Source organism: Cygnus olor, chromosome 1, assembly GCF_009769625.2.
Source record: "Cygnus olor isolate bCygOlo1 chromosome 1, bCygOlo1.pri.v2, whole genome shotgun sequence".
NCBI lineage: Eukaryota > Metazoa > Chordata > Aves > Anseriformes > Anatidae > Cygnus > Cygnus olor.
In genome coordinates, this window is record NC_049169.1 from 145,716,322 (window position 1) to 145,739,104 (window position 22,783).

Here is a 22,783-nt window from a genome sequence, read left to right on the forward strand (position 1 = left end):
TGGGTGTAGGGTTTAATGGTAGCAGAAAGAAAAACTCAACAGTAACAAATGACAACAGGAACATGTGATGAAAGCATCCCAGGAATAGAACTCAGGAAGGGAAAAGCAGGTCTACTTTGTATTCTGAAATGTAAATGTATATGTACACACACACAAATAACATTACTCCAGAAAGCAAGGCAAACCAACAGAGACCATTACAACAAATGAAGCGTTGTACAACAGTCATACCAACATTTATAGCCAAAGTATAAAATAAAAATTCATCAATGATAGGAAACCCTTTCTGTGACCCTTAAAGTACACAATGATTTTTTTCCAGATTAACAAGCCACTCAGGAAGCAGAAAAACCTTCAGGTCAAACGTTGTGGGAGAACGCGTTCCAACAATAATATAAAATGCTCTGCAACACTGATGAACACAGATAAAGGCTGCAAAACTATTTATTACAAAGGAAGGAAAGGAAAACAACTTTTGCAGAAATCATCATTCCCCAAAATCCTGAAAGAGCAAACAGGACAGACAGAAGCGAAACTTGCTTTTAGTCCAAGATCAGAGACAGAAAACACTCGTTCCATCACGTCTCTAGAAACAATCAGTTGGCGTGCTTTTGAACAAGTTACTTATGATACTTCAGTATTGGAGGATCACTTGTAGCTCCCAACGAAATACAAAAAATAAAAAGAAATGGCTGCTAGGTGACCTCAGTTACCTGTCGTTTCAGATTGGTGAGTTTAGACAAAATCCTTCAGAGTAGGCCATTGCCCTTAACTCTTATTGATGCTTCAAGAGTAGTCTAACCCGCATTATTCTGGGGTTACACTTCAGAATGGTCAAAACCCACATAACAGATCAGATAAATATACAGTTATCCCCCTAGCAGTTTAATTTTCAAGCCAGTTTTGATTTTGACTCACAATTTGGACTTTTTGTGGTCAAGGCATGCTCGTTGCAATAAGGATCACACGGCCATGCAACTCAACAAGTTCCCACTCATGCAAGAAGTGTGAAAAAAGTGATCTTCAAAAGTCACCAGTCCCTCCACTTAGAGGTTCCCAAAATAACATCTTAATTTCTCCCATTGCCAACCCCTTCTCTCTCCCAGATTTCAGCAAGCTCCACAGTTCTTTTACAAAAAAAAGAAAACTTAATATCAGCAAAGAGCAAACAAAGCTTGTTTTCCACCAGTCAAAAATAAAAAAGAACACACAAAGAGACTAGTTTCTTCTGGAAAGCCAACCTGGAGAGCTGCTTCAGGTTCTCAACAGAATTTCATTTCTTTCCAAAAAGAAAAACCTCAGTGCAACAAAACAAAATATCTTATCCCTTGTGCTTAGTGCACAATATTCTTGGTTAAACTGACTCAGGGTAGGAAAAGACAAACCTCACACCAGTTGCTCTCTGCGGAAAGACACAACATACAATCATACCTGACCTTTTAATTTTGTAGATGCAGTATTTGTAAGGAAAAAAAAGGTATCATACAAAATACAGTGATCCCTTTAATAAAACACTTAAAAAAGCCACCAACTACAAAAAAAACCTAGACCTACAAAAAACTGTTATAAAATACACAAACAACTGCAAAGACACACAGCAGCTGTAACTGTGTCCTGTTTCTATTCTTTGGGAAGCAAACAGGAAGCATATACCCTTACCTGATTGAAAAAGCAGCCAGTCCCTGAGATTTTAATCAACCCAAAGCAACAGACATTTTCCTTCTTCAGCAGTTTCCTAGGATGCTTCCTGGGCTGTTCAGAATAGCAGTATGGAGTCCAAGCTTTTTAACAGCAGCATTGCCTTCGTTTTCCTCATTAAGTACTGCTACCTGCACCATCACTGTATTTACTTTTGGCCTAGGTGTGACAGCACAGGCATGGTTGTGGATTCAAAGAACAAAACCACTCCTCTGCCAAGGGTGCTTTATTAGTGTTAGCCTCCGACTTCGCCTCATAAACCTTCGCGCTGCTTGAGATGAGCAGTAAAGTAGATGCACCAGCCATAAAAGAAAGGTAATTATGCAAACCTTTAGTTAACAAGGAGGAAAGACCAATAAAAACCTGGCAACCTTACCACATCACCTCCTAACCTCATCTGATGAGGATTTTGCAATTGACAGAAATCAAAACCTGCCTAGTTCTCCATTTGGCAGTTCTGGGGTAAAATCTCAACTCCAAAAAGCTTTTGAAACACTCTGGTGCTTCACGTCCTTTTCATAACATAGAATGGACATATAAAAAAGGATGAAATGAAGACTAAGGAGCAAATTCCACTTGTGATGACACACACTGCACCTGATCTCACATCCTCAACACTCACATGAGTAGGGAACAACTTACAGACAGCCCCCAGCCATTCTCTGCTCTTCCTCTTGTTGCCTCTGCAAAAATTGCATGTGTTTGCCAGCAGCTCCTGTCTTTCTTCCATCTCACTGCTGACACGATGAGAATCAGGTGCTTAAGACTCTCAGTAAAATAGTGGGGAAAAATACCTACTATCTCTTGAGGTCAAAACAGCTGAGGTGCAAAGTGATAACTTCAAAAAACAGTACAGCTGGTAGGGTCATATATCTTGCTCCCTCTTTTTATCTTTTTTAAGTTTCTGCCAGCCCGTATATCCTGTAAGAAACACCACACTACCCCTCACGCACAGAAGCCAACGTTCAATTTCTCCAGTGTCACAAGGTGCTCTCCGTCCAACCGAACTGGCAACAGGACGGACAGATCACCTGCTACTTACCATGTGCATACTCAATCAGTATGACATAATTTTAACTTGGCTTTTACCCTTGTATTTTCACTAAAAGAAAACTGCAGGGCAAGCAGATCAAAGGTAAGGTTTCATGCTTTCTTCTTCAGGCAAGAATGCAGAAGCTCTTACTGTACCTGAGTGGAAGGAAAAGACTCGCAGCTCTATCATCTTTGTAGTTCCCTACAGTATAGTGAAAGCAAATAAGGCTTCTTCAATTAAGGTCTCATCCTGCAGCCACTCTTTGAAGTATTCAGCAGCATCCTTTTAACAGGACAGATTTCACATCCTTGGCCAAAGGATGGCCAAAAGCCTCCTTCTCTCCAACTCAAACTCAGAACAGCCTGTGACCACTACTGTCTTGGTCCCCACTTTACAGTGGTTTAGCCAACGCTGAACACATTTTTACGCTTTTTTAGTTAACCACACACACTATACTGAGTATAACAAATACAGATACCCAGACAACCCCACGGATCAGCAAAGAGCCAAAGGTACTGCTCAGACATGAAGAGAATATCAAAGTAACATTAAAAATATTAACAGTATCCCCCCTCCCCAGCTAGGGTTTATTTGCTGCACTCTTTATTTCTGAGGGAAATTTCAGGGCAAGAAATAGGATTTCCATTTAAGAAAAAGGTTGTACAGACTTCTTAAGTAGCACTTGGGGAAAGTAAGGTGTGAGGGTGCCACAAATATTCCATTTTTTTTTTTTTACCTCCTGAGATTCTGGAAATATTTTCCAGCAGCTCTCAGAGATTATTCTTCACTGGAATTTCTTCTCCTGTACTATGAAGAAGTTTGATACAGCTTATATGTAAGATGTACTCAAGTCCCTATGTTATTTGCATGTAATTACTTAGAGCAGAAAAGAAAGAAAGATATCTTCCTTTTAATCTCCCTAGTTTACTAGCTAACGAAGGAAATAGCAGCTCAGCTACAAATAAATAAAAACATGTAAGTATATTAGTCTCAACCAACAATAACAAGCCATGACCTAGTTGAGCTTGTTTCATGTTTTCTTCTTCAGGCAAGAAGGCAGGAGCTCTTACTGTACCTGAACGGAAGGAAAAGACTTGCAGCTCTATCATCAGCTTGCCCAAAAAAACAGCATGTGTTGGTCTGTCTGGCACCTCCTACCAGCTGACTAGTATTCAGCTTCAGCCAGCCCAGCTGGGACAGGTTCAGAGGCTTTTAAAGGTTCACAGGTGCAGCCATGAGCAGTTGGCTGACAAAGAGCTTGTGTAAATGCTTCTTTAGGAAACTGCTCTTCAGCTCAAGCACAATGGTATAAACCAGCAACTGAGGTTTCTCCTGAGTCACAAAACATTGAGAAATGGATTTAGGTCTCTTCTGAGCTGGCTTCCACATGGAGCATCTCCCCTGAACTTATTGCTTCCTATGGACCAGCAGAGATGAGGAGCTGTTTGAGATACTCCTGGCATGCTCCCTGATTTGGCAAACTGTAACCTAAAGCCTGCTTTGTCATGTTTCCTCTGTTCTTATACTATTGTTTTAGACCATTTTGTCTCCTCTCGCTTAGCTATTGGTACTGTGCTCTAAAAGATGCCTGCTGTCTTTGAAGTACTGATGCTGTTTGCAGGTACTGGCTTCAATCTGTGTTTTTTCCTTTCTAAAATGGAGTTGTGCAAAGGAAATTGTTTTTACAAAACTTAAACTATCCAAGAACGAACAAGTCCATTGTTTAGAGAGGAGACCTTTGGGCAGCAACGCAACTACGAACTGTGTTGTGGTGAGTCCACAAAGCTTGTGTGGACGGTGAGGGGTCCGGGTTTGCGTGCCTTGGGACAGGGAGAGAGGGGACAGAGCATTCTCATTGTTTAAATGTAAACAATAATAATAATAGGCTTTTGTAACTGAGAGAAGGAAGCAATCTAATGTGGAAAACAGTTGTTATTACTCTGTTTACAACTCCTTGTTTCCCCAAAATAGGCCAGGTTACTCCGTAACACCGAAGAAGGCTAAACTGAGGTGACCTGTAACTGGGTGAATGGCTGAAAACCCATCTGATAAAATGGGTTTGGGAATGCCTTTTCTGTTTTTAAAATTGCCTCATAATAGAAACATGCCAGAATGGAAAATACTGGATGGAGTTGCATTCTTGCAACTCAAAATCCTGGACAAACTGCAGATGGTTAGGTTGTAAACTGGATCCACTGCCACGTGGTGGCTGAAGCACCGTCAGGGAGAAAGCTGATACCTGGGTCCAAGGGTACAATCCTCAAAAAAATCTCCTAACACCATGAAACCTGAAGGGTTTTTAAATTAGCTATTTTTATTCTGTGAAAAAAATATCTCCCTTCAGGCTATTTTAAATACACTTTGCCATGTTGCTTGAGTTGTAAGATGATTAAATCTATGTTCTATTTTTTTTTCTGCCATAAGGCACTTCGTTGTGTCTACAGATTGCTTCATCTGTGAAGCATTGCAAGTCTTCATCACAAGCAACATTTATACTCCGTTTGGTCCAACCAGATACCTTTTCATGGAATATTAAATTAGTACTCATTATCATTATTCATCACATGCATCTGGAGACTGTCACATCTTATCTGATTCAAGTAACAAATCATGTTCGATTTTTGTATGCAAAGTATAGCATTTAGTATGTGGCATCCCTGCCTGTGGCAGGGGGGTTGGAACTAGCTTCCAACCCAAGCTGTTCTATGATTCAATGATAAAAATGTTTTGACTTCACTGACATCTCAGTATTTTGCTTCTCATCTTTGAAAACCTGTTCTAATCACATAGAAAAACACTCACAGATGACTTTTTAAAAAATCACTTAGATATTTTTCTTTTCAGGTAAAGTATTCCTAAAATAACTCTAAAAAATTCACATGACTACATCTGCAAAAATTATCAATACAACTCACTGTGCAGACAAAGAGCATAATTTTGAATAGCTGGAAGTTGGGAGAAAAAAAATAAAAGAGAAGGTACCAAGGTCAAATGCTACTAACTAAAGGAGGAAAAGTTTATGCTGAAGAAGATAGCAGAGAACACCTTTACTTGTACCTGAAGACCTTAATCAATCTTCGACAGCCATAGTGGTAGATGATATGGAGACAGATATCAAAACATTACCTGTGCATCACATGCACAATCCAGTTAAAATGTATGAACACACGCTACTGGAATCCTAGAGATTTAGATGACATAAGCTAGAGAGTTTGACAGTGAGTTGAAGGAGAACTGTGCAGTTTTGGGCTCCCAGGAAGGATGTGTTTTGAATTTCTGGTGCAAAAACCTTGCACCAGACTTGTATGTCTGGTAGTATTGGAAAGGTAAAACAACTCTGTAGTAGGATAGGCACAATGTCTTGAGTTTTTGTTCCACATGCTAGCTCTCTTTAAGCACAAGACAATTGGCTTTCTGATTGCTCTCCATTTTATTGTACAAACCTTTTGAATCCATCAAAGATGGTATGAATTAGATAATTGTTTGACTAAAGTAAGCATGTTTGGCTGAAATAGAAATAATGGTCATGAAAGTTGAGAATTTAAAGAGTAATTCTCCTACACAAACTCCCTGCTTAAAACAATTTGCTTATGTTTCATGAAAGCTTATGACTTTCACCTAAAAGAAGAAAAGGATGGAAATATAGATTGTATCTTTCCTTTGCATAAAAGCGTGAAAAGCAATTAACTCCTTCCCCAAAAGCCAAAGGACACATTTGAAGAAGTTCTTCAAGTAGCCTCTGACGTATACCCATATGAACTGTATGTCACATATTATGTAGGCTTCTAAAGTGATTTCTCAGAGAAATCAAACAAAAGATAAATTGATTTAGAGAATTACTCATGAAAATACTCTGATGAAAATAATAAGATTGGACTGAGACTTACTGCATGCTGACAACATTGCAAGTGGAAAAATGAGATTTTTCCACCTGGGGATAAAAAGAAGTAAGAAGAAGTTCCTACAGAAGATTCCTGTAGGCTCCTTTGTTCTTTGAAGCTCCCATTCGTTCTTCGGCCTCTCTCCAAAAGGAAAGAATTAACCTATCCAACAGCCCTGTCACTCACTGAAATGGTATGTGACTCTCATTCTCAATGATACCAAAGACTGCTGACAGATACTGAAGAAGAAGAAGTAAACGGGAAAACTAACATTATCAGTAGGCTTTGTCCATTAATTTTAGAAAAAACACCGACTGACAAGATTCGGGAAGGTTTCATGCCAGATTCAAGTCAAAGTGCAAGAAACAGAAGTTGTATGTGAGGTTGCATTAACCGCTGACTAAAATAGAATCTGTGGGATTTTTTTTTCAAAGATCACTGAACAAGAAACGAAACACAAAAGTTGTGCTGATCTTCACTTCCTGCTTTGGGAGAAGACGTAGTGGTTCTGAAATCGAAAAAAAAAAAAAAAAAAGGATTACTTCAAATCAGGAAGTGCTGGAAATCCTACAATAAACCTTGATCCTTTTAACTTAGCTTGCTTTACCAAGAGGCCGTGTATGTTCAACCTTTCCAGGTTTTATTCACCTTTGAGGTTAATTTGATGATCATGTGGGATTTTGCTAAGCACTAGAAATGTACACAGTAAAAGGAAGTAGTACGGACCATCTTATTATGCATGACTTTAGTCTAGCTAAACTTTGTAACAACACATGAGATTGCAAATGTCTTGAAAGAACAATGAAGAAGATAAAGGGAATAAATAAAATTACATCCTGGCTCCAGGACTGGTTCTGCCCAGAGAGTAAACATCTTATTGTTGACAATTCTCCATCCAGAAAAGCAAAAACATGCTGTAAAAATAGGAAGACACTTTTGTTCCGAATTATTGAAGTATCTCTGCTTATTCATCACGGAAACAGTAAGTAATTTTTTCCGTTATTGCATTATTTTTGCAAATCTCCTTTCCTCATAAAGACATAAGCTCTTCAGCAGCCATGAAAGTGGTAAAAGTGTAACTTTCTCCTAACTCATCCCGTATATAAAATACCATATACGCTAGCGCCTCTAATTAAATGGGCATTTAAAACTGCACTAATGTACAGCAATACATTTTTTCCCTATTTCAAGAGTTGCACGCAGTCAGATTTTGTTTTCTGACGATTCGTTTTGCATTAATTGACTCCCTGAATATCACACAACAGCTCTTAGAAAAGGTCTTCTTGTAAGAGGACTCATAGATAGCTTAAATCTTAGTAAACAGGGACAAAGAGAAAAACATAGGCAGAGGTTGGGAAGGTCCAAGGAGCAAGGGTACACTCTTGAGGAGTTCAGAGTCAGTGGATCAACTGGAAGAGGTGTCTATCAGCAAGTTCTTGTATTGCCCCAATGACGTGCATACGTGTGTGTGCACATGTGTGTCTCACACTTTTTTGTGTGAAATCTTCAGGTAACATCCATAAATACAATACTAATTTTAAAAGACTAATTGGAAAGATAAAAAGAGAGCTGATGCAGCTACCACAGAATTTATATTCCTTACACAGGGAGGAAAGCTTTCCAAAGAAATGACAACTTTTTTATCTTTTCTACAAGTTTAAAAGACACTTTCTTAGAGTATTTCATTAAATTGTAGGACAAGAATTGCCACGTATAAATAGCATATGACCTATTAACACAATGACTATTTTGCATCGTTTTTCTTGAAGGATTCATCACCAGGAGGAATGTGGTGGCCTGTACATCACTGTCCCAGAGCCTACATATTCCTTCATCATTATGTGCACAATTAGAAAAGTAACATCTTTTTGCTTACAAATTGAGTAAGGCTCCAAGAATTTTAAAATATTAACTTTTATAACATCATAATTTATAATATTATACTTTTTTGTTATTTAAAAATGAATTCATATAGCTTTTTCACACAAGAAACAGGAAACAGTAAGATTCAGAGACCTTAAGTGAGACTATTCTCAGGAATATGCTGATAATGTCATCCAGTCTAAATATTTGTACTTACTATTACAGCATGCATCTTATCATGACTGTAAATTCCACCCCTTGAATCATGCACTTCCTTATAAAGATTTTAAAATAAGAAAAACACTAAATTCAAAAATTCAAGAAAAAAAAGATAAAAAATGAGGCTGGGGTCCCTCAGGTTTATGGGACAAGTCAATACAGACACCTGAGCGGAGGAAGAAAAACATTTTGCCAATGTTGCTGAATTGGTATCTCTGAAACAATAACAATCTCTTTATCTGAAAACATATATTGAGCTGATTCCAGCAGCATAAACTGCCCTACAAAATTTTGTGACGATGCTCTGAAATTGATTTCTGAGGAAAGAAGCAGATCTCTTTTGATAGACATACTGCTTGGGAGGTTTTCTGACTTTGGAAGGATATCAGTTGTGACAGTGTTTTTGCTGATGTGCTCACTTTTCACTGGGTAATTTAGCTGAGCCCAATAAATCATTTCATTTGAGCATTCCACAGAAATTAAATGTTAACAAGTTTTGGGGGGTGCTATTTGAGAGGACAAAGTTCAACAAAAACTTTACATGAAAATTGAGATCATAAATTAAATTTTACTTGCTTTGGGAAAGGGGATTTAAAATTTAAGCACTATTAGACTTTTCCAAATATGTGGAACAAAATTTATTTTCAGGAATTAATGAGATAGCAAAATTTATACTGGTAACTCTTGAAATGCATATATTTTTCTGGCACATACAAAACACGTAGTTCAAGATGCTTCCAAGAACACAGATCCCAGTCACACAACTTACACACCCCTAACTTGGCAGACTGCACAGTCTGTTGACATTTAGAAGATCTAGGCGATATTATAAAGTTAACCCAACTTACCCTGTGCCACATAATCCAACCAGGAACACCATTCGGAGAAAAAATAATAGCTCTTCATTTCTGCTACAGAAATTCCTCTCTGATTCATCACAAGAGAAGAGCATCAGAGAAGTGTCCACCTTCCCCTTCTTCCGCTCAGAACAAACCACCCCCAGAAAGTAAGAGCTTTCATATTAACTGAACTTTGTTCTATAAATGCAACAGGTGGCCCAAGATGACTTTACAAATATATTTTCCTCCAGTAGCACCATTGTACCTGTAATTATCTGTTTAATTATAGTGCTCTCCTCTTATGTCCCCACCCCGAATATTTGCAGACTGCTGATATACCCAGTGTCTGATACAGTATATCCAGGCTATAGGCTCAAGCCCTAAGCATATTTTCACTCATGTTAGGCTTTAAGAAGGCAAAGCAAAACTGTCTTTCACTAAGACATTCATAACACCATCTGGAATGAGTTGTATTGAATTGCTCCCTAGTTTTAATATTTCTGTGCAGTTTATCACTTTTCCTCTAGGTTCACACTCAAGTCTCTTCTCCAACTTTTTGCTGGACAAAGTACAAGGGCATTTCAAGCAGGTAATGGAAGATTCAAACATGTGAACTCCACATCTCAAATAAATCCTTTTTCAACACATTTATCCAGCCAGCAAATGAAGGTGTGAACATAGCAACAGCAAACACAGCCTTACAAGCCTGGCCCTATCTGGCATAGGGACTAACAGTAATAAAGTTGTAGTGGCAGACTTTAACACTGACCAGAAATCTCGGTGTTTACACAGGTTCCAGGCACGCTTTGGCTATGTTGAAGCCTTCAGGTACCAAAGTATGCCTGCCCCCACTATATTCGTACATTCAGTCTGGCATATGTTCAGTATGACATTTCCTGCTTCTGTGCATTATGCTATCCTGCCTGTAAACTACCGACCACATACTCTTCCCACACCAGAAAGACCAACACCCAACAGAAATACTCATGTGACTCCAGAAAGTGATGCACTACATATCTCCATCCCCTCAGCTGACACAGAAGATGCAAGAATGTTCTTCCCCTAGACTCCTCTTTGTGATTTGTGATGGATTACCCAGGTTTTCTCTTAACTCTCTTTAACTACACAAGTCTATCAGTATTAGATACCCGTGTTACGGCACTGCCTCACTACACTTTGTCACAGAACTTCTTTGGACTGGATTGGAAGGACCCTGGGACACTGGGACCTCGTCTCTTCTTTCATTCATTACACACCTAGAGTGTATATGTGAAAGCAAACGACTACAGAGCTTCAGTCATCTTCATCAGAAAACCAACCTGAAGCCAGTGTGAAAAGCTGCAGACTACAGGATGTCTCCAAAGATAACCTCTGTCCATACTAACCACAGCACAGACTGAAGGTGGATGTCTCTGGAGTCCCCGCTCGACGGACTTGTTTTACAGCTCTTGGCTCAAGCTGGCCTTCTGTTCCTAATAACTTAAGAGAATGAGTGAGAATAGGAACAGTCTGAGAGGATGCTCTGTTAGCACCACCCCATTGCAATGGGCTGTGGCAGGCCAGCACCCTGGAATACCTCCCCTCCTGAGGGGTGACAGGTGTCCCCACAGGAGACTGCTTGAAGCCCTGTGTTTCCAGGGCTGACGTCCTCCACAAACTCTACAACCGCTGTCCCACCCTCCTGCAGAAGATGTTCAGTCAGGGATGGATGCCGAGACCATGATACCCTGTGTCTAATGTTGAGTCCTGGCCATATGAGCCTGGGCCCTGCCTGCAGAGGCACCGTATGGTGCTCAGTCCCAAAGTTCTGTGGTCCAGGAGCAAGCTTCACTGGAGTAAGGGCTCAGCCAAGGCAGGGGGATAAAGGCAGTACAGCAAGCCTGGGGAAAGAGACACCTGCAGAGAGCAGCAGACTGAGGATTAGGCCAAGGAGGATGGACCCAAACCTCCATGAGCTGCAAGTAAATAAAGTTGTCTTTGTTAAAATTAAAGCAGAGGCAGATCTGATGAAGAATAAAGACACTGGAAGCCAGCACAGCCTCCCTCATCAAGGTAAATGAGGTCACAATCTATGAACCAGGATATTTAATGTTCATATAAAGAATTCTCTCTATATTATTTTTTTTAACATGGGGGTAGAAGGCTGAAGTATCAGGGAGCAAAGCTACTCTCAGCAGTTTGCAGAGATGCTAAAAAGAAAACACAGCCTTGCGAGACACGGGTCAACAGGACTGAGCAGCTTAATTTTGTCACAAGAAAAGAGAAGCATACATAAGGAGATTCACAGACTCACAAGTACATTTACTTAGGAAATAAATGCTTGCCAAAATTTTAACTTCACCCAGCACAGCTACAGGATAGAACTGCTCCCAGGCTAGGACCTCTCCTTTTCCAGTCTAAAACCTTGATCTACATTTAGTGTACCTTTTGGTCTGAAACTGCCACTGAAGGCTAATTAAAGTCTGCCACCAGGAAGGCAGGAAGACTTATCAGTGCAAAAGGCCATAAAATGGCTTTGACCAAAACAATAGACTAATTCTTACTGTATATGTAAAGTTAACATTAGAACCATCTAATTGCTTTTCTACTGTCAACATAAAATGGGTAACAGGAAGGAGAGGAAACAGAGTTTTTGCATACTTGAAGACTTCAAAAAGAAGACTGCAGCACAATCAAAAGGAGCTTTGGAATAATAATACAGATGGGTGGGAGAGAAGAGTGTTTCTTCCCACAGAAACATTCAGTTTTCTGACTGTACACGTCTATATATAGAGAAAGGAACCTCTAAGTAAGAGATGATTGTATAGCATTACAAAATTTGTATTAGGGATCTGAAACTGAAGGAAAGTAGGCTAAAATGAGGACTTTTTATATTAGAACGTGTTCAATATATTAAACCCATGCAGTCAAAGCTTTGCCAATACTTGGGTTTAACATTCACAAATGGCCAGCAGTGACCACTTCTATGGCTACATTTTGAATTTGACTACAGTGTGATTATGAGCTTGTGATGGTTGAATCCTAAATAAAGGTAAGGCTAAAATTTGATGAGGTCTTGATTTGCTCTGTTTTGTAACATTGCATCCCATGTATTTAAAATATGGCTGAATTTTTCCCATGAAGAATTATTACTAGCAATATTATGATTACTAGCAATTAACATAAAACCTTTTTCTGGTCTGACCTGAATGGGATTAATTGTTAAAACTTGATGATTTAAAAGTTGGCACTCGTACGAAATCTTGGCCTTAAGAATGCCCAGTCAGGAAAGGTGAAATCTTTGCATTTCAGAAGTTACCAAAGACTCAGTGAGCACAGCACAAAAGAAGGTGTGAGCAAAAAGAACCACCATAGAGGCATTTTTTCTCTTTCTAATTTGTCTCCAAGGATAAGTGTCAACATGAGGGAAAGAAATATTGGAAAGCTTTGAAAAATTTATACTTACTATAGAGGTTGCTGAGCTTATTTTTACTTCAAATCCATATGCTCCAAATTAGTTTAAAAACAAGCAGGAAAAAAATCTTTTTTTCTTTTTTTTTTTCTTTTTTTTAACCTATAATAGCTCACTGTGCATATAAAACCAAGAAAGGATCCACTAATTATTGAAAAATCTGCTTCAGCTTATCTCAGCCAGTCAGGGCTAACCTATCTTAGGGGAAGAAAAAAATAAAAACATTTAGCTTTACCAAACACAAATATGTAATTTTCACTTATACTAATATGTGATTATACCACATACTGTATGAAACAAGACTTTAGGATTGACTAAATGGTTGCAAGTCCTAAATTTAGTACATCACACTCAAAGATCAGAGGCTTCCTGAGCTTTTGAGTACAGTTAAAACATTTTTTTGGGGGTGTAGTTACTTGTTTTTTAAGAGTGAAGCACTCAGTGAAGTTCTTCTAGAGTACTGAAAGGGGGGTGGTGTAAAGCATTCAAATCTGTGTTTGTTAGGTGCTATCATATACCTGGAACTGCAAGGAACAACAAAACTGCATGCACATATAATGTTTTTCTCCTATAAGCACTGGTGACAGAGAGTAATCACTACCCATGAGTAATAACTAATATGGATAAAGATTTATATTTTCTTAACTATAACAAATGCTGGATCCCTGCACGAGGATGCTTTGAGACACACACACACACAAAAAAAAAAAACAAAAAACAAAAAACAAAACAAAAAAAAAACAACAAACCAAATCAAACCAAACCAAACCAAAACAACAACAACAACAAAAAACCCACTACCAACAAAAAAACCACTGGTTCCTGCAAGAACCATAGGAGTTGTGAAAATCAGCAAGTCCAGCACTAGGCTACTTACTGCTCATATGCAACTCGCATGCTGCTTAAACTTAAGTGCTAACATTCTATGCATATGCAAATCACAATATACAATCACTTGTAAAAGTCACCTCACCAGAGCATATTTGGCGTGTGTTATTTCGTGAATGCCTTCTACTATGAAGGAGTTGGACGAATCTGGGTAGGATCCTAAGGTGACTTTCATGTCCATCCTTTAAAAACCGGCGTTGTGACATGGATGCGTCTTCTTGTATCTTCACCGAGTTATTCACCAAAGGAAGAAAAAAAGCACCTCTTCAGAATTACACTCTTCTGACACAACGTGAGGCACTCTGATTTTGTTTTAAAATGCCAATGGAACACAAGATTTCTTTGTCAGACTCAAGCACTAATAAAAAAGGATAAAAAAACAAAAAAGATTTAAAGAACTGGAAGTAGGTGCAGTTCAGTTATTTGGATTAGATGTGCTTTTCCTCAGAAACCCATGCCTATTTTAACTACAAAGAAAAGAGAAGAATCACTTGTACTTAATGAACAGAAAATGTCAAGGTAGTTTCTACACAAAGCTGCAAGATCCTCTCAGTTTCTGGCACACTTCACACAGCAGATAGATAGGACACCTTGCTACAGCTTACAGCCTGTTTTCTTGTCTCTGGTGCGACTACTGTGAATAAAGGAGGCACAGCTCACATAAGCGGCTGGATTACCAGATGAAACTTTCAAAAAGAGGACAGAACTGTCTGTTTTTCAATGTTTCATCCAAAACAGCAGCTGTTTCCGCTGAGGAAAAGCCCCCTCAAAGCATCCAGCCCGTCAGCTCACAACAGCCGTGCGCAGCTCTCCAAAGCCACTTCTCATCCCGAGTAGCTGGCCCTACTGCTGGGGTCTTCACAGCCTTCTCATTACTGAGCAGGGAAGTTCAGTAGTTGCACAGAGACAGATGAGGTTTTAGTGAAGAAGGGCAGCTGAAGGTCTTTCGCAGAAATCCACGTTTTGCTCGCAAGTTCACAAATCAGCGCTCAGATGGGCAGAAATCTCATGCTGGCGCTTGCTGCATTTCCTAGTCCTGTGTCTGAAGCGTCCCGTATCCCTCAGTGGCCTCCACTGTGCTTTATGCCAGCAAATTTAAAGCAAATACCATTGGCAATATGATGCTCTTAATTAGAAACTACTCTTCTGTTCATTTACCCTGAGTCAGAGTCTCATTATCAAGCTCCTCTTCCTCTCCCGGAATTTGCTCAGAGGTGAGACTTAAAGGCTGGACCAGGTGATCTTAGAGCTCTTTTTCCACCTGAATGATTCGGTGATTCTATGAGACGTGAGCCCCTCAAAGGCCAAGCCTGTCTCCAGAATCTGCAGGCAGAAAGGTCTCACAAGAAAAGCTTGAATCTTCCTGGGAGTTAACAAACAACTAATAGGAAGGAAGGGAGGGGAAATGAATCCCAGGCTTTCTGAAAACACATCAGGAAACCCTACACTGTCTGTTCCCCCTGTCTCTTTCAATGCAGGAGAGAGGAAATTGATAATACTGCTTTACTTGGCAGTCACATTTTCCTCTCAATTCTGTTTAACTATGTCCTGTATGGCTCCAGATCTACCACAACCCCGTCTATACCATTGTGCACATCAGACTGAATAAGTGTTCTGAAATACGGTTACCAACTATCATTATTCTGAAAGCAAATTAAAACAGACAACCTTTACTTAAGTCACATGGAAGTAAATATTAATTAACTTATGAAACACTAGCCTGAATGTACCTGGCTAGCAAGGGATAAAATGCTTGACTTCTGATATGAAATCATAGGTAAATGTGACATTCTTGAAATGCAATGATCAAGAGAGGTAGACAAGTAAATAAGAATTAATGCATTTCATGCAAATGTCACTTGTTTTCCAAATTCATTATAATAAGCAGATGGACCACTGCATAATGCAGCTGTGCTACTCATCCTGGATCAAAGGCCTGCCAAGCTCATTTAAGTAACAGAGGAATTAAAAGGAAGGAAGAAAGGAGGGGAACATCCCAGTGGTGGAAAACCACCATGTGCGCCACCACTGTATTACACATCTAGTGTTCATGCAAAAGAGGATGGCACTGAAATAAGTGCGGCATCAATATGAGACAAAATCCCCCATTTTCTGGGGTTGCTCTTCGCTTGGGGGCACAGTGAGACAGATGCAGTGAAACAATGACCCCCGCAGAGACACCACCACAATGTGCTCCTTGCTGCTGAGCTTCTGAGCGGAGGTGGTGGATGTGGCCAGGAGATGTGGCCTGTGCTGCAGGCTGCCAGCCAGCGGGACAGTCCTCCTGTCCATCAGGCTACTCCTTCTTCAGTTTTTTTGGGACACAGCAGCCTCCAGATGGCAGGAACCGGTCCGACCGTGGACTGGAAGGTGGGTGAGACTGCACATCACCTTCTAGCAGCTGAGCCACCAGCTAGAAAGGTGACCGTCCTGGTGGTGTGCTGTGACGCTAGTGGCACGCAGTGGCCATCTCACCAACAATTCGTGCAGAGGATTATTACAGCGATGCAAAAAGACGCTATTCTCGCTTTCCTCGTGCACCTAAAGCACACAGAAGATTGATGACTTGAGTTGTAAAGTTGTTAAGTACACACAATCCAACTGAAAGCTACCCATTAGCTACATCCCCCTCCGTAAAACAAGCTTTTAATCTTCTTTCGAGCACTCAAATTTGTGCCTAGAAGCAACGAAATTAATCACAACAATGGCTGCGGTGGAGCACAATCAGAAGGAAACAGATGGTGTAATGCAGCGTTTTCCAAACAGCCACAGCCTCTATCTCCAGGAAAATAATCAGAATATTTTCCCTTGCCATTGGCATTACTACAACAAAAGCTCGTATTAGAAGGGTTTCTTCTCTGCTCTGTACAGCATCAGCAAACTACTTAGCAGTTTAAAGACGGTAGTATTCTTTGAGTATTACGTGGTAAATCTAAGCAGACTGCACCTATCTCTTCTTTCATGTCATGTAAACAGTAGCATTCAATGGGCGACGCCTCCGTGAACATCTTTAAATGACCACAAACAGAACCCTGGCAAACAGCTCTTGTTTTTCTCAAGCTCCATCTCTATGTCTGTTTTTGATTGCAGGTGCAGTGCTGCACATTCGCAGTAGAAGCAGCCATGCTGAATTACATCTGTATACTCTTTCCAGTTCTTCCTGGAAGCTGTCACAATATTTTTGTCAATAAATTAACCTCAAGTTTTCTTGGGGATCATTAATTTAAGCTGCCATCACTTTGATCACTGCCAGATTCTTGTTGTTCCTTCCATCTTTTTGTTCGTATAGGAGCCTTATCTTTAGGGAACATCTCAAATGCCTTAATGTGATTTTCCCCTGGATCCCAACAAGTATTTACGGACCCTTCCTTACATCCTGGCATTAAGTGCCAAGCTCTGAAATGTTCATGTTATAGGACCAAGTATCCCTCCTAGCAGTACAGTGCAGGAGGCTCTGGCAGCAGAATCAACACTGCATTAGCACACAAATTTATGTTTCTGTGTTTCTTCTGCTCCTTAAAACAAGTTCATCTTCAGACCTGCTGATAAGCCCCTGCCACCAGTTTTGCCATTTCTCCTTAATTTTAAATCTCATGTTTCAGGGAAAAAAATGCATCTTGTGGGCTAGAAAACGTGGTACCTCCTATACCTTGCACTTCAATATCACACCGTGCATACAATGTGCAGGAGTCTGTCTATGAGATCTACACATATAGTTTGTCCAGTCCTTTTTCCCTTGAGTCCCTGCAGGAAGCAGGTTCTGCAGAGAAACTTCACTATCAGAAGTGCCATCACATCCCACTGCCATAATGGGGTAAGATAATAATGCAGAGGACTGCAAGAGAGATCTTGCCTGAAGAACGCAGAGACTGTAAAAATTATATGGGGAATTTGCATCTAACATATGCATACATGGAGGTCTGAAATTACTAGTTCTAGGAAAAGTTTCTGAAAAACAAGTACAAGGGCACATACAAGCTAAATCTCACAGTCTTTTAAAAAAGTGCCATGTGTATCTTTCAGTATCAGTGCATTTTCAATAATAGTGGGAATTAAATGAGGGGGAAGAAAAGCACACCACACAAGAGATCTGCTGTTCAGGTTTTTCTGCTTAAAGCATGCTCCATTACTTGTCTCTGCACACAAATGACACTTGTTTTGTTGAAAACAGAAGTACAAACAAAAATCTAAATTGGACTCATACTACATTATTGAACAAAATGATTGCTTTGTGCACATTAAAAAGATAGCACAGAAGTTACTTCTAATCTGAAATGTAACCTGCTTTGTACAGTTGAACACCCTTATACTGTAACAAGGGAATACTGATTGTTATGATGCTTAGTTCTGAACTTTCTTGTAGCCATACTTAAATGTCGAATTATGGCAAGTATTTTGCTTGTGTTGATTTTTTAAATTAAAAACAAGTTTATAAAAATTAATCCATGCCAGAGGCTAGCCACTAGGCTAAAATAGTGAAGTGTCATCCAGGGGCTGATTTTAAGCAAGAAAGAAATGGTAGCTGAGACTTCAAAGAGACAGAACTTGATATTTTTACATCCATAAATTCTACAGGGCTCTTGTAAAGGGAAAATGTTGAGAGAAAACCTGCCTGAAAACCTGAGAACTAAATCATCACTCCACAATGCCAAGGAGATTGAAATACAAGAAAAGAATGACTCTTCCTTTCTCGATGTGGATGAGATTAACATCAAGTTTAGGTACATCTTTGGCCTATTCTATTTTTATACCTGTTAGAAATCAATAAGTGTTCTTATATTTCACTTTTAGACTTGTCTACCAGAATACTCTCTCTAAGAAAAAGCTTAAATAGGGCTCCGGTAACGTAATCTAGAGAATCTGTGAAGTGAAATCACATGTAATGAAATACCATGACATACAAGTAGAAGCTGGACTGGGAAGAAAACTCAGAAATAGGTATTAATCAAAATATATCCAAGCAAACGTAAAAGCTATTTTAAACTCAGTATCTCCCAAACCCACAGATAGTGATAAACTTTCCCAATATTTTGACATTAACTTATTAAAGGTTAAGAGGTAAAAGAAATACTTGGTTTCACCAGAAATCTATAGGCAAAGCTTTAAGTAAATTACATGGGCATATTAGATTAGTTTTCCAAGCTTAACCCTAACTGAACGTGTCTGCTCAGACACAAACCATGATTGTAACAAGCCTCATCATCAGATTAATATAAGTTGATAGGGGCTGAGATAAATGGACAGCCTGCATTCTATTTATACTTGCACATTATGCTGCTGAACTGCAGCTGGCAGTCTTTCTTCAAAAACAATCTCTCAAAAAAGTTGAACTATTACCATAAAATAAACCCTAAAATCAATGAGGATCATTTAGTATCTTAAATGTAAAACAAGAAACAAAAACAACCTTCGGGACATAAAATGAGGGTTTCAATGTCCTGGAAGTGTTAATACTAGATTGTAAAGAAAACTATGAAGGCAGGTGAAGAAGAGGAACCCATTTAGATTGGGATGCTCCCGCAAAATATTTCTGGAATTTCATTTCATTGTTTCTATTAATTTCATAAAAATAATACTATACAGGCCCATGATTTCAGCCACCCCTCCCATGTCCATCCTGCACCCAGTCCCCTGCTGCTGAGCCTCTGAGTACAGCGCAAGGAAGGGAGACAACTGAGGCAGGTGACAGAGAGGGAATTTCTGTGGCAAGAGGAGAAAGAAACTGACGGGAGACCAAGAAGCCACTTTGATACCACTACACATCTTTGATGCCTGAAAACTATGGAGCCACAGGCAAGGGGCTGCTACTGATATAAACCAGGTAAAATAACGGCAGAGAAAAGAAGTGGCTTAAAATGGTCAGTCAGATATAGCTTTATTGGCAATGTCCTGTAAAGATACAACAGTTTCAGGCATGTTGGCCACTCCCAGCACATACACCCTGAGACACTGCGGTCATTTCCATCATGTGCCAACTACATCTGTATAAATAATTACTGAACTAAGGGGGTGAGGGTAAGTAGTTGCCTTCACTACACAATCAGTTGTGCCAGTGGAAGCTTTGTTCAAAAACTACCTGCATCTGTGTATATACGTGTGTATATACATATATATATATATATATATATATATATAAATGAATAGTAAACACAGTCAACAACATTGACCGGCCCTCCACGACACAGCTTTGTGCAGAACTGGCTGGAAACAGAAAGCCAAAACTTGACATTAAAATAATTTTTGTTTAAGTTTAAGAGTTCTTGAATTGTTTTCAAAAGAATGAGTTCGAGCTCAAAAGCTTTATCTTTTAACAACTACATACAGCAGGTACAGAGTACTTACTCACTGGGCTGATTTCCAGCAGAAGCAGTAAGAGATGGAAAGGAGGAGTTTGTATTGGTTTATGTCATGGCCAGGTATGGCTCCTCTTCCCAGTCTGGTCTGACACATTTGAGATTAGTGATCAGCTCACCAACGAAACTTCACTTTCAGGACACTGCAAAACTGGATGGGTTACATGGGTGATTTTCAGAAGGTCTTTTCCTGAAGACAATACCTTTGACAACAACAAAATGCAGAATACGGTATCGGCTGCTGCTGGATCAATGCATCTATAGTTCCTAGCAGGGGTGGACCCTGGCTACAGCTTCTTATGTTCATTGAATCATAGAAACATTAAAGTTGGAAAAGACCTCCAAGATTATCTGGTCCGACCATCACTCTACCACCCCTGTCACCCACTAAACCATGTCCCTAAGCACCACATCCAACCTTTCCTTGAACACCTCCAGGGACGGTGACTCCACCACCTCCCTGGGCAACCCGTCCCAGTGCCTGACTGCTCTTTCTGAGAAGAAATGGCTCCTCATTTCCAACCTGAACCTCCCCTGGTGCAACTTGAGGCCATTCCCTCCAGTCCTATCGCTAGTTACCTGTGAGAAGAGGCCGACCCCCAGCTCCCCACACCTTCCTTTCAGGTAGTTGCAGAGAGCAATAAGGTCTCCCCTGAGCCTCCTCTTCTCCAGACTAAACAACCCCAGTTCCCTCAGCTGCTCCTCACAGGACTTATGCTCCAGACCCTTCACCATCTTCGTAGCCCTTCTCTGGACACGTTCCAGGGCCTTGATGCCCTTCTTGTAGTGAGGGGCCCAAAACTAACACAGTACTCAAGGTGCGGCCTCACCAGAGCAGAGTACAGGGGGACGATCACCTCCCTGCTCCTGCTGGCTGCACTATTCCTGATACAAGCCAGGATGCCGTTGGCCTTCTTGGCCACCTGGGCACACTGCTGGCTCATCTGCAGGTGAACATCTGTCAGCTCCCCCAGATCCTTTTCCTCTGCACAGCTTTCCAGACACTCTCCCCCAAGCCTGTAGCACTGCATGAGGTTGTGGTGGCCAAAGTGCAGGACTCGGCACTTAGCCATGTTGAACCTCATCCCACTGGCCTCTGCCCATTGACCCATCCTGTCCAGATCCCTCTGCAGGGCCTTCCTACACTCTGGCAGATCAACACTTCCCCCCAGCTTGGTGTCATCTGCAAACTTACTGAGGGTGCACTCAATTCCCTCATCCAAATCATCAATAAAGATATTAAAGAGTATAATAAAGAGGATAAATCTCAATAATCAAATGCATGCAGTAAAAAACGAATATTGTGCACCTATACAAGCAGCTGACATCATCTTGCCATAGCACCACAGGCCAGAAGCACCCTTTGAGCTTACCGTCTCTGCTACTGTAGTTTCCTTCTCAAAAGTGTTCGCTGTTGCCATGCGTTTCAGACCCAAGTGATCCTGCACTCAGTTCTCACCTCTTCCCTGTAAGACTTTAATTCTTTTCCACATTTCACAGTCCTCCCTTTTCAGTCTCTTCATGAATGGTTAATTAATAAAGTGAAAGAGTTTTCAGTTGAGTAGCTGCTTTGAAATTCTTCTGCATGCACTGTTACACTGATTACAAATTTATATGGCAGTAATCCACTTGGCACAAAAGAAACAGTGCTGTTAATACTCCACAAAGCTGGTATGCAGCTAGACGTAATACCTTCTAGAGATGTTTCAGATACGCTATAAAAATCCTGAGGTCGTAAGAACTAACGTCATTTTTCTCCAGCCACTGTTATGATGCAGCACGGGGGGTTTCTACCACAACTTTATGAAATGCCACGGGGATGCAAAAGTGATATATCACACAAGTGCTTGGAGAAAGAAGATTTTCATAATATTAATGAACACAAAGAATTCATTAACTGCTTATTTTGATGATCATTCATGTAGGATTCCAGCTAAATGGGATTTTCCCGATGTACAGATAAACAAATTTAATTGAACTGGGATGAAGGGAGTTACTAGTGGGACTGCTGCCAGTTTACTAAACACAGTACAAGTTTTAGCCAGTTCAGAGTCAGTTTTCCTCATTCTGGCCTCATCAGCTGGCCAGTTCTAATCGATGTTTTAATTATATAGTCGTAATTGAAGATACTGAAGCTAACAGATCTAAACACAGAGTAAGGGAGAGACCGAGGGTTTTTAGACCATCTGGAACTACCAATCCCTAGGACAAGTCTACGATTAAGTTTAAGAATGAAAAGCCCTTTGACAACTAAGAATCAACAGGCAATTTCCTTCTGAAAACGTAAAACAAATGCTGTATGATATGCAGTTACTATGGCTGTAATTCTTAGAAAGAATGAGAAGCACATTCCATCTATAGCATGTTATCAGCAAGCACCGACTGAATGCAGCCACAGTCACACAGGCACTTTGTTGGGCCTAGCTCCGTGCTGCTGCCAAGGGGAGAATTCCTGCTCCTTTCCCTTGCTTCCTTTGTGTTGGCATGTGTGATTCTGTAGCTGCAGTGTGAATCACACAGAGAAATGTTCCAGGTAGGACAAGCAGGGTGGTGACGCG

General features: G+C 40.2%; 1 protein-coding gene across 23 annotated transcripts in view; it reads right to left on the reverse strand.

Annotated features, from left to right (window-relative positions):
* MCF2L (MCF.2 cell line derived transforming sequence like) overlaps positions 1-22,783 on the reverse strand; it is a 162,106-nt gene that overhangs the window by 89,191 nt on the left and 50,132 nt on the right. The window contains exon 1 of one of the 23 annotated variants that reach the window (XM_040559938.1): positions 20,219-20,240. The exons of 19 other annotated variants lie outside the window; for them this stretch is intronic. Coding sequence is in view for 2 of the 4 variants with exons in the window: in XM_040559467.1 (XP_040415401.1) it covers positions 13,958-14,078 (121 nt within the window). In the remaining 2 variants the exon portion in view is untranslated. Of the gene's footprint in view, positions 1-1,659; positions 1,995-3,806; positions 3,925-13,957; positions 15,317-20,218; positions 20,241-22,783 lie in introns of those variants that run through there. 3 more of the 23 variants (XM_040559467.1, XM_040559649.1, XM_040559786.1) reach the window with 3 other exon arrangements.